Source organism: Erythranthe guttata, chromosome 3, assembly GCF_056151865.1.
Source record: "Erythranthe guttata isolate IM_541 chromosome 3, IM_541, whole genome shotgun sequence".
NCBI lineage: Eukaryota > Viridiplantae > Streptophyta > Magnoliopsida > Lamiales > Phrymaceae > Erythranthe > Erythranthe guttata.
In genome coordinates, this window is record NC_142535.1 from 14,802,839 (window position 1) to 14,815,502 (window position 12,664).

General features: G+C 36.6%; 3 protein-coding genes across 4 annotated transcripts; 1 reads left to right on the forward strand and 2 right to left on the reverse strand.

The window, feature by feature from the left end:
• The first annotated feature begins 877 nt into the window (after nt 1–877).
• LOC105965584 (DNAJ heat shock N-terminal domain-containing protein) lies at nt 878–4,159 on the forward strand. The gene is made up of 4 exons (XM_012990152.2): nt 878–1,336; nt 2,465–2,721; nt 2,820–2,997; nt 3,399–4,159. The coding sequence occupies exons 1-4, from the start codon at nt 959–961 to the stop codon at nt 3,993–3,995; spliced, it is 1,410 nt and encodes a 469-aa protein (XP_012845606.2). The 5' UTR covers nt 878–958; the 3' UTR covers nt 3,996–4,159.
• A 201-nt stretch (nt 4,160–4,360) lies between these two features.
• Nucleotides 4,361–8,795, reverse strand: LOC105965568 (putative E3 ubiquitin-protein ligase ARI2). 2 transcript variants are annotated; one of them, XM_012990140.2, is made up of 7 exons: nt 8,263–8,795; nt 7,942–7,974; nt 7,566–7,845; nt 6,791–7,271; nt 5,688–6,230; nt 4,834–4,957; nt 4,361–4,740 (listed from the first exon to the last, which is right to left on the reverse strand). In XM_012990140.2, the coding sequence occupies exons 1-6, from the start codon at nt 8,404–8,406 to the stop codon at nt 4,840–4,842; spliced, it is 1,599 nt and encodes a 532-aa protein (XP_012845594.1). In that variant the 5' UTR covers nt 8,407–8,795; the 3' UTR covers nt 4,361–4,740; nt 4,834–4,839. The 2 variants fall into 2 exon arrangements, with proteins under 2 accessions (XP_012845594.1, XP_012845587.1); XM_012990133.2 differs by having other exon boundaries at nt 4,705–4,957; nt 8,263–8,587.
• An 882-nt stretch (nt 8,796–9,677) lies between these two features.
• RPS9 (ribosomal protein S9) lies at nt 9,678–11,516 on the reverse strand. The gene is made up of 3 exons (XM_012990164.2): nt 11,021–11,516; nt 10,026–10,314; nt 9,678–9,932 (listed from the first exon to the last, which is right to left on the reverse strand). The coding sequence occupies exons 1-2, from the start codon at nt 11,369–11,371 to the stop codon at nt 10,027–10,029; spliced, it is 639 nt and encodes a 212-aa protein (XP_012845618.1). The 5' UTR covers nt 11,372–11,516; the 3' UTR covers nt 9,678–9,932; nt 10,026.
• Between the last annotated feature and the right edge of the window lie 1,148 nt (nt 11,517–12,664).

The window sequence follows — 12,664 nt, forward strand, 5'->3', positions numbered from 1 at the left end:
ATGAGCCAATGTATTAGCCGAACGTCTAACGACAGAAAAATAACAATTTTTAAAAAGACAAGCAAGGGATAGACAATTTTCAGTAAACGCCCCAAACGGAAGAGAATTGTGTTCTTTTGTCATAAGCATTGTGATCACTTGGAGATTGTCGCCTTCAACTACTACTTCATCCCAACCCTTTTCCCTCGCAGCCATGATAGCCCTTAGAGCCGCATAGGCTTCCCATCAACGACGGTCGGCCTGCCAAGGAATTTCTGAACGTTCCACCAGACACAATCTCCAATTCCGAGCAACAAGAGATGTAGCATAATAGTTTTTCCCACCTGAAATGCAACGTCAATATTAATCTTCATAAAACCCTTATTCGACGGTTTACAAGATAATGCAAACAGGATTTAACTATGCATGAACCAGTCTAGATAACTCTTGCACCAAGCTAAAACATCACCCATTCTCATAATCTCCTCACCCCGAATTTTACTTATTATTAATCTCCCAAATTTTCCACATAATAATGATTGCTAAATTGTAAGAATCTTAATCCAGGTGTTGGTGCAGCGTACATATCCATTGTCATATGGATAGAGGTCGTTTAGCCGGAATTTGATTGAGAGGATAACAGTTCCAAATCTCATGAGCTCCTCGGCATTCCATCATCACATGGCTCGATTCGACCTTAACCCTCCATTTTCCATAATTATATCAACATCCCTGCAGTTTGTAGATTTCTTACACTAACAGCCTTTTAACAATGGGTAGATGCAAAAAATTAACAAACTTCAGGGGACTGGAAGTAATTTCTAACACAAGAGGGGTTTATTTTGTAATTACATCTTACCTCAAGGAGGTGGGTGTAATATATCCAAAAAAAAGAAAAATATCTGAGCGAGTAGTGTAGAAGAAGAGGCGAAAAACTTGTTCTTCCTCAACCATTCGTCAATTCACACAGAGAAGAAAAATGCACGCGTCAGCAAATCTTCTCCTACACACCCCTTCCTCAATCACCCCACCCAAAACGACGACGTTTTCCGCCAGCAACATCATCAGCCAATCTCCACCGCCGGCGAAGCCAACAATCGTTAGAAGAGGCAAATTATCAGTATGCAGAGCTTCGTGGTCGTCGCAGCAGCACTCTCACATGGCGGAATTCAATCTGTACGAACTTCTCGGCATCGACGCTTCCTCCGACAAGGCGCAGATCAAAGAGGCGTACAGGTCGCTGCAGAAGCGGTGCCACCCCGACATCGCCGGACCCTCCGGCCACGATATGGCCATCGTTCTCAACGAGGCGTACGCTCTTCTCTCTGACCCCACTTCCCGCTTGGCTTATGATAAGGTCTGCTAAAAACACCATCTTTTTTTTTTTTTTTTTTGAAATCCAGATGATTTTGATTTAAGTGCCCTAATTAAATCGATGTTCATGAATTATGAATTCCTCCGAGCTCACGTGTTCCTTTGATTCTGGGGGATTTTGAATTTTGAGTTTATTGCATTTAGTACCCACATGTTATACCGAATTGCTAAAAAGCCCCTATGAATATTAGCAAACAACTCCGTATGATAATTTTTTAGCACACAACTACCTAAATGGGACGTTTTAAGGGGTAATTTGCTAATAAAATTGAAGGGTAAATTATAACTACCCTGCGGTATGGTTAAATTACAAAAACCCCCTTCTGTTTGGGTAATTACAACTACTCCCAACTATAAATTTTCTTACACGGCCCCCTTACGGTGTCAAATTTAGTGGAAATCTTCTAGATTATATGGAATATTTTCAATTTCGTACCCGTTTTATCCCATTCAATCACCACATTTTGAACCAAGATGATCATAATATATGTTTTTTGACTTGTATGTATTAGATTGTGGTGCATCAGAAACTGCATTTTTGCACAAAACGAGTACAAATTAGAGAATATTCCACATAATCTAGAAAATTATGTTGAATTTAACACCAATAAAGTGGACGTGTAAGAAGATTCATAGTTTAGGGGTCGTTGTAATTATCCAAGCATGAAGTTTTTCTTTTTTTTGTAATTTGACCATTCTTCGGGGTGGTTGTAATTTACCCATAATTGAATCATAAAGGGGGTTTTGCTAATATTAATAACAATAGGGGTGTTTGGCTAAACTTATAAGATGTTAAAATGAGCTTATAAGATGTTTAAGAGCTTATAAGCTCTTCCAAAGTGTATGGTAAATTTTTAAGAAAATATCTTAGTTTTTTTTTTTAAGAAAATATCTTAGTTTGTGATCATCACATTGTAAAATCCATGAACTTAATTGAAGAAAGAAGAAGTATTATCGTATCAAAAATGTTCCTTGATTTCAAATTTTTCGATTTTAGTATGATGTAGCAATATATGTCAATTGTCTTCATAGTGGAGTTCTTGAAATAGAGAAAATTATTTCATTTATCATTTTCATTCTTATGCAATAATTCGAAAAATCAATGATATAGGAGCTAGCGAAAATCACGGATATGCAAGGATACACGGGCAAGCCAATATATTCAGCGTGGTTTGGATCGGATAGTGAGCAAAGGGCTGTCTTTGTAGATGAGGTCAAGTGTATAGGCTGCTTAAAATGTGCCTTATTGGCCGAAAATACATTTGCAGTCGAATCGGTATACGGTAGAGCAAGAGTTGTATCTCAATGGGCTGATTCCGAAAACAAAATTCAAGAAGCCATCGATGCATGTCCGGTCGATTGCATCTCGTAAATCTACATTTACCATCTTTTATAATTGAAAATTTTCATTTTTTTATATTTTTTATTTTGGTTTCTTGAATTGATGTTCTAATTTCGAATGACAGGATTGTGGAGAGGTCCAATTTGGCTGCCCTTGAGTTCGTAATGTCTAAGCAACCGCGAGGGAAAGTCAGAATCGGTGCGAGCAATACAGCTGGCGAACGGACATTGGATATTTTCGACGAGGTCGAGAAATTCCAGGCTAGATATGATAAGCACAAAGCTTCTGCAAAATTTTCGAAGGTTATTTCTCTGCCCTAATCTCAACATTAAAGATTAGTCCACTAATGGAATTGGTTTTTAGGGTTTATTGCATTTAACACCCCCTGTGTTTACTCTAATTGTTAAAAAACTCCTCAATGTTATAAATATTAGCAAAACCCTTATGATTCTTTTTTTAGCAAACTAGCCCCCTAAAATTCCCACCATTTAGGGACCGTGTGCTAAAAAATGCATCATACGGGTTCTTCTGCTAATATACATAACCCGAGGAGTTTTTTAGCAATTTTATATAACACGGGGGTACTAAATGCAATAAACTCTAGTTTTCTAATCATCATATATATATTTGGTTAATTTGCAGAGTTTAATTGAATATCATTCTTATATGTTGCAATAAAAATAAATACTCCTATCTTTTGAAGGAATCGGACGATTACAGAGCATCAAAACTCTCGGCTATTCAAGCGATTCAAATGATATCGAATTGGTTATATTGGCAATCTCCGATCACAAATGCTAATTCTCCAGCTACGCAAAGCTCGCAACCAAGAAAACAGTTTGGTCCGAATATTAAGAAGCTAAAAGCTGCAGCTGAAGCTAGAAAACAAGCAACTACTACTAAAGTACTGCCCAAAGAATCGGACGAATATTGGACGCCCTCAGCTGTAGTTCCACCGGAGGCTACCACACCAGATTCTAGCCCCAAAGACTCGACTAGTTATTCTAGGAAAAAGGTTCGTAATAATAATAACAATAATGATGAATTACTGATCAGGCGAAAGGTGGATTCGAACAGCCCTTTCCGGTGGGGTGTGCCGATTGGGACAGCACTTGTGGCTGTGATAGTTGTTCGGTCACAGCTCGGTGAGCATGTGGCTGATGTGAAAGACCACGCTGGCGGTTCGCTCTTGCTGACGATTGTTAATAGCTCGTGGCTGCAGTGTGTTTTAGCGGGTGTTACGTGGTACATCATTGGTATTTTCGTGGTGGAATTAGTTGAAACACTTAGAAGAAAATGAGGGATTTATAGTAAATAATATATATACATACATAAAGAAAATTATCTATTATTCATGTGTACCTAATTTTTTTAAGCATAAATGTATGTAAATAAAGTACAATGTTTTGTAACCATCACAATTACTTTTCATTGGACTTCTTTTACTTTTTTTTTTCTTTCTAATTATTATTGTTCTTGTTTTTAGATGTTTTGTTTGTAATTACCATCACAATAAAAAGATTCCATTAAAGTTTATACATGGTAAAGAGACAATGTTTTTTCACTCTCTAATAAAATTTTAAATATTATTTTCTTTGGAACAATCGAATAAGTAATTAAACATAATTTTAAATACGACTAACAATTCGTCCCCGGGAACCGATATCGAACAACAAAATTGACTTCCGCCATTAAAGTACTAATGGTGTAACTATACTTGATAATTACACAAAGAAAAAAGAGAAGAAAAAAAAAATCATAACAAAAACCTATTGTCACAACCTCAACTGAAAAAGAAGCGAATCGGTTATATAAAACATATCTAGCTCGTCACAATTAGTTTACGAACAATTCTAAGAAAATAATCTCTGCATCTACGAAAAAAAATAGATAAGGATAATCTGAATACGCTAAGCAAGAGTATACATATACTATTTCCGATAACTGCAAAATTTGTCAGGTCGCCTTGTAGTTAAATCATCGTCCTCTGCTGCTCCCGGTTGTTAGGGTATAAATAAAATGACTATTTACTATATACGCAAAATCTGTCAAATATGTTCTTTCTAGTTAAAACATATATATTACATGAAATAAGAGTGAATAATACTATAGATATCTGAAAGAAAGGGAAAAAATACCAGTTTTCAAATGCCGATTTCCGAAGCTTTCTCTACACCATTTGAATTATAAGGTGCGATTTTATGAATTGCCTGCTTATCAGCACCAACTCCCTCAAGTAATTCATTTTCGATGCATTCGTACCTGCAATTTATCGTGTTTGCGCATTTAGCTGAAAGACAAACTAAACTGAAACATTTATTACAATTTAAATGAATAAATATTATTCGTCGGACTCATATTCTCATGTTATTTTATGGGCAAACAACTTTCTATGATTCATTTTTTTCTCAGCGAACGACCCTAAAAACTCACAATTTAGGTGGTTGTGTGCAAAAATAGAAAATGCACTATATATGTATTTTTGCTAATAAAATAACGTGAGGATTTCTTTAGCAATTCGATATAACACACAGGTACTAAATGCAATAAACTCCCTATTAATCAGTTCGTAGTACGGTAGAACCTCGATAAATTAATAAACTCGATTAAATAATAGTTTCTCTCGGTCCCGACTCGGTGAAAACGTGTTAAATTATTAACTCGTTAATTTAATAATTCGCTAAATTAATAGAATTTCTCTGGTCCCAACTGTATTAATTTATAGAGGTTTAACTGTAAAATTTAATCCAATTAACTAACCTACCCACATTTAAACAAATTAATACAGTTGGTACCAGGGAAATTCTATTAATTTAGCGAATTATTAAATTATCGAGTTAATAATTTAACACGTTTTCGCCGAGTCGGGACTGAGAGAAACTATTATTTAATCGAGGTTATTGATTTATCGAGGTTCTACTGTACAAGTCACCACATGCTTAACAACTTAACGTCGAAATAATTAAAAAAAAAAAAGAAAAAAAAAACTTACAGTTTTTTGCAAAGGACGTCAACAGTTGAACCGAGATTGACGGCTTTAAGTCTTGCTTCCAAAACATCTTCGTCATCGTATTCGTCAAAAGGATCTTCCAAAGCCATCGACAGTCTTTCAACATTCGTCTCGAGTTGTTGTTGTTGATTCTCAAACAGATTCTGATTTATCGTCCTTTCGTCTGAGGTCATCTGAAATAGCTCATCGCCAAACATATAGTAAGCAAACGGGTAACTGTTGCACAGAATCTGCCGCGATCTCGTGAGCCTAGACGATGCTTCTGAGACCCAAAAATAATACTTAGATTCCAATTTTCTGGATTCTAAAGCGCTAATCTTCTTCTGTAATTCCTCTCTGCCGTTTTTCTCGGCCTTCAAAGAATCCATGTGGGCTTTGTAGCGTTGGTAATAGTGAGTGTAGCGCCACAGTGAGTTTCTTGCAGACTCGGTTTCCTTAACTTGTTTCTCTGAATACCGCCCACACTCGTGGCCTTCGATGCTTGTCCAAGTGTGCTTTGTACCAGTAGCCCCACCACATAACCAACTGCATTGCACCAAGAAAAAGAAATAATAAATAAATACGGGTAAATTACAACCACCCCTGAAAAATGGTCAAATTATAAAAACCCCCCTCTTGTTTGGGTAATTACAACCACCCATCAACTATAAATCTTCTTACACGTCCACCCTTGCGGTTTCAAATTTAGTGGAATCTTCTAGATTATGTGGAATATTCTCAATTTTGGACCCGTTTTATCCCATTCGAGCTCCACATTTTGAAGCTAGACGATCGATCATAAGATGTGAGTGACTCTTGGCTTGTATATATCAGATTGTGGTGCATCAGAAACTGTATTTTTTCACAAAACAATTACAAACTAGAGAACATTCCACGGAATCTAGATGATTATGTTGAATTTGACACCATAAGGGTGGAGATGTAAGAAGATTTATAGTTGAGGGAGGTATATGTAATTATCCAAACAAGAGCGTTTTTTTCGTAATTTGACCATACCTATCGAGCCCGATATACAGATGGAGTTATTCTTCAAAGTAATTAGATTTATGACAAAAGTATTTACAATAGAAAGAGAAAGCACTCACCAAAAGGCTTGTTTACAAACACAGTAGACCAGATTACACCCTCCGTTTTTCTCCACTGGCTTATGACATTTGGGGCAGAATTTCGTGTTCACTTGCATCCAATTAACAGTCTCCGATTCGTCGCTGCATTTTCTCGTCCAAGACTCCCACATCTTACACGAACAAGGCGAGTGTGCTTCAGACGAACAGCCAAAACAAAACTGCAGGCCGCAAGCACATTCGACCTCGCAAATCTCGTCCTTGTCAGCTCGGATGGCGTTCCCGCAGTGAGGAACGCTGGGGCACCACTGCACCGACTTATTATCCTCGATGTAAGATTCCAAGAGGACTCGATCGAACTTCTGCGCCAATTGTGGGTCCCGCGCACTCAACAGGTTCCTGATGCTTCCTTCGTCGCAGATTGTGTAGCACTTGTCCGCCATGCACGTGATTCGCCTGCTCTGCCCCTCGTTGGTTTTCACTATAAAGTGCTCCGTCCAACCTAAACCGAAAAAAACAATCGGATAAGACAACTTTGTATAAGGATTCACCATCTTAACCGAAGACGTAGACATGAAAAATACTAGGTTTTGGCATAAAGTTCAGAGCAACATTAAAATATAATATAAGCAACATTAGCAAGTAATAATTTGACACATTGAAAACAAAGCAATCCGATCCAAACAAGGCCTTAATGAATAAGACGACTCATACAATACAGAGTGCACAATTATTAGTTAAATAGTTATAATTTTGGCTTCAAGTTCGAAGTGCATATAAAGTACGAGGTTCTTACACTCGTCGCAGAAACAATGGCCACAGTCCATGGTTGTCATCTTGTCAGCATGAAATTCGTCGAAGCAAATCAGACATGTTCTTTCCGTAGAACAGTGAGACGAACTTATGTTACCGCCTTCAATAGCCAACACTCCAGCTTCTGCGTACAGCTGTTCTTTCCCCTTCTCGACGAAAACCGTGCAGACCTTATCAACATCCCACCGGTAATGAATAAGCAAAGTCCGCGCGTGGTGTTCCTTTACCGAAAGAAAGTTCATCACTCTTTGCACGTCGCCCTTCTGCAGAATTCACACCCGATTTTTTTACACATTAGTTAATAATAGCAATGGAATTATAAAAAATAAAAAATAAAAAAATTAATCGAACGAACAAACCTGCGCGGCCAAAAGCGACTCCTTTCTGATTACCTACAAAACCACGAAATACATTCATCAAATTCACCGTTGTTTCATCCGTCCGAACTACGAAATTTCGTCATCTAAAAACCCGATTTTTATTTATTTATATAAAAACTGGGCTACAATAAGTCTGATTTATCTACACTAATATTCTTCGTATCAATCAATTATCGTTAAATAATAAATTCCAACAATTATTCTAATTTCTAGGTAATGATCACAAATTAGCAACTTCAATAAAAAAAAAAAAAAAAAAAAAAAAAAAAAAAACCGAGAATTAATTCTGTATGTATGTACCTTGCAACAGCCGCCATTGGAGAGAGAAAATTGACAGTCACCATCAACTTCCGCAAACGATTGGGCACCTTCGTCTTCATCAACTCGATCATCAAATTCTTCATCATCGCTGCAAAACCCGTAATCGTAATCATCCTCCTCCATTGATTAACCAAAAAATAATAATTATAATAAATAATCTCCTTTTGATCTCTGCTAGTAAATAGAGAGAGAGAGAGAAGGGAGAAATTGGAGAAAGGGGTTTTGTGCTTTACGATTGGGGTTTACGCTGATTTAGCTCAACGAAATTGCTTTATATAGTTTCGTGTTTGATTGTACTAAGTCTAATATACCAAGGAGTTTCTGTTTCCTTTTATTTCTTTATTTTATTTTATTTATTTTTTGAGAAAACCAAGGAGTTTTAGTTTGGTAATTATTAATGCATACATGGTTTGGTTTTAGAGTATTTTGTATTGTAAAGAAATCTTTTTTTTTTTAATTGTACATGATTTTATGTTCTTCTTTTATTAGTTTGCAAACTGCAAATATAAATCATACTAGATTAACCATGTCGACAAATTCGAGCTGAAAAGTGTTGGCCGTTGTATTTTGTATGGTAAGTACCTAATTCATTAATTGGTTTATTTAATTTTTAGACTTGCCTTCGGTTATAAACTTTAAGAGAATTGTTTCTTTTCGTATTAATGTCTTCGGTTAAATCTTAAAAATAAAAGTATTCAAAATAAAAACGAGAAAACACAAGGGTTTTTTCACACGAAGACACTTTCTCTTTTTTGTTAAAGTTCCATCGATTAAGAAGCCAAATAGCACCATCCGAAAACGGTCTACCACCCGGAGCAACTCGATGTTGGTCGCGGAATAATGGTCGACCGCAATTTGCAGACTAATATCTTCGAATTAAGGGTTTATTTGAAAGCATAACTATTAACTAAAAAACATGCACATTGTAATTTGCTAATTGAACTCTTTGTTCAAGAACTTAATTATCTGAAAATCATGTAGGTTGTACTTAGTGACTTTGTTTTGAATAGGGGTGGTAAATGAGTTGAGCAGGCTCATAAACTCAATGAGCCGACTCGACAAAAGTTCGAGCTCGAGCTCGAGTCAGAAAATCTCAATCCGCCAAGCTCGAGCTCGAGTACAAATAGTCAATAGTCGAGCTTGAGCCTTCCAAAACAGGCTCGCTTGGCACGTTCACACCCCTATTTTTGAATCGAGTGAGTTAAAAGTTCAAAAATAATACCCTTCCAGTAAATATGATTTTGTTACGGAGTAGTTTTATCATTTTTTTTATTTTTTTCCTATAAAAAAAAAAATCAATTTTTTTTGCGTATATATACATATATACTATGGATTAGATGCAATGCATTACTTTGCAATAAATGAATAATGCACATAATCTGCAGTAATCGATATACGACAACAACTATTTGCAGCATTCATGTTAACAGACACAAGCTCCGGAGATCGAGTTCGATGAGTTACATAAGCTTGGTAAACGAACCACGGTTATAATAAACATTCAATGTATCGCAACAAAAAATTGAAGCACAAGAATTCGATTCCCATTAACAGTAACAAAAAGAAAATCTACACAAGTCATCCGAAATAAGATACTCGATAAAAACTCCACCTTTACCACAGTTTGAGGACGATTCGAAATTCCAACCCTGAGAAAAGCCAAATCAAGAAAGTCACAAAACAATATCCGCGATTACCAAAAAAAAAAGCACAAGATACGATGCCAAAATTACGAATATAACCTCAACGCTTGGAGTACTGAGGGCGCTTTCTAGCTTTCCTCAATCCAGGCTTCTTCCTCTCGACCACTCTCGAGTCTCTAGTGAGAAGACCCTCCTGCTTCAATGGTGATCTATGGCTGTCACTCACTTTCAGCAATGCCCGAGCAATGCCGAGTGAAATTGCTTGGGCCTGCCCAGAAAGCCCGCCACCATGTGCCTTCACAAATACGTCGTAGCTACTTTCATAGCCTAGAGTCACGAGTGGAGTCTTGACGTATTGTAGCCATAGAGGGTTGCCTTGAAGGTATTCCTACAAACATTATCATCAAGTAAATTTAACATGATAAAAAAAAAACGAGGGAAACGAAATAGTTTCTCGTATTACATTCCACTCTATGTTCGATTTAAATCGAATCACGTTCACTTGGATTCACAAAATGGTTTCTCTATAAAAATAAATGCTGATTCCTCATGGAAAAAAATTTATCGGAAAGACGAGTTTTGTCTATCTGACCAAGAATGGATCCTAATCCGAGTTTTGTGTCGAGTGGAGAATGCAATTTAACATAGATAAATTCACTTCCATCTCCATGTAACAGGAGTTGTTCTCGATCTTAACCAACATCCCTAATCGTATCCACATATTCACATGTTCTTTTCCATACGAACTAGCATAAGAAATCGTCAGATTTTGCAGGTGTTTACTGGTACTACTCGAACTTGTTCGTGTGGTGGAAAAATTAAAAATAAAAACGATATTTTTTTCGTGTAAAATTCATGCATCTCTTTGGCAAGACAACACCTCAAGGTACACATAACTTCTACAATTGAATCCAAATCCACACACATTTTACATTTTACATACTATAAAACGATTCCCTCTCAAACTTTCAGAAAAATTAATCAAATTTTCAAAAAAATAAAAAATTAGGTACACATAAAAGCTAATTCTCAATACAAATCGGTATAATTAACGAAAAATCGGGGTAATAATCGAAATCCGGAGCGCGAATTACCTTAGCATCACGGTAATTGATGATGACTTTTCCGGAACCTTCCTGAAGAACAACCCTAGCGATGGCGCATTTTCTGCGGCCGGTGCCGATTATGGTCTGCGCGGCAAATCCACCTGGAAGCCTAGTTTTCACCAGCTTCTTCAAGTCCACGGTTTCGACCTCCGATTCAGCGACGGCGGCGGAGGCGGCGACGGCGAGTGCGGGGAATTTGGGGGCGGCGGTGGATTTTAAGGAGAGGGGCTTTAGTAGAGGAAAGGGGACGGAGTGGGCTGGTTTGTGGGAGATTTGGGAGGAGAATGAGAGAGAAGATAAGGATGAGGTGAGAGAAGAGAGAGAAGTAGCCATCGCCATGGATGGAGAGAGTTTGTGCTGCTTCGGAAATGAGTAATGGGGGAGGGAGAGCTGAAGTTTGTAGTGATAACAGATAACGTGACTCAATTACGAATATGCCCCTGCGTATTTTGCAATAAGATAATTTTAAGATTTGATTTTTTATATTTCAAGAAATTATTTTGAGATTTAAGTAATATTTAATAGTCTTCGTATATTTTTTTTTTCCGTGGGCCAGGGAATCGATTAGGCCCAAATCCATACCACTGCTTCGTAAGGGTGGAAATCGGATGGAACGGATTGGATATAACTTTTTTGAAATTTTTTGATTTTTTTCGGAAAATAAAAAATGGGTTCCGATTTTTGTTTCAAAAAAATTGGAATTCAAAAGTTCATTCCGATTTCGGAATGGCTCGAAATCGGCAGAATTTTGGAAATTGCATTAATTTATAATTTCTCGTACCAAATTATAATATAATGAGACTTTTCGTTAAATAAATCAATTTTTTTCGAATTTTTCCAACAAAATACAATAAAATTTAAAGAGAGTTCAACAAAATGCAATAAAACCAAAATGCAACACAAATTTTCTAAAAAATGCAACTAAAATCGGACCGGAAATTGTAATTTCCGATAATTTTATCCAATTATGTTCCCAAAAAATCGGAAAACCCAGAAGTCGGAATTTTGGAAACCGGGGGATTTCCGATTTGATATTTTTCTTTTTGTCGAAATTGATGGAACTCGGAAATTCCATTCCGATTTCCACCCCTATGCTTGAGTCATATTTCAATTATTATTTTGGAAAAATATGTTTCCAAAGCAATATTTGAGAAATCAAGTAAATTATTTGGGTAAATTACAAACACCCCCCTGAGGTATGGTCAAATTACAAAAAAACCCCTCTTGTTTGGATAATTACATCTACCCCCCTCAATTATGATTTTTTCTTACACCTCCACCCTTATGGTGCCAAATTCAACATAATCATCTAGATTCCGTGAAATTTGCTCTAGTTTGTACTCGTTTTGTGTAAAAATACAGTTTCCGATGCACCAAAAACTGATATATACAAACTAAAAATCACATATTATGATCATCTTGCTTCATAATGTAGAGTTTGAATAAGATGAAACAGGTACAAAAGTGATAATATTCCATATAATCTCGAAGATTTCACTAAATTTGAGGAGTTAAGGGGGTGGTTGTAATTATCCAAACAAGAGGGGTGTTTTTATAATTTGACCATACCTCAAGGGGGTGTTTGTAATTTACCCAAATTATTTTGATATATTGAGATGAGACACTTTATAT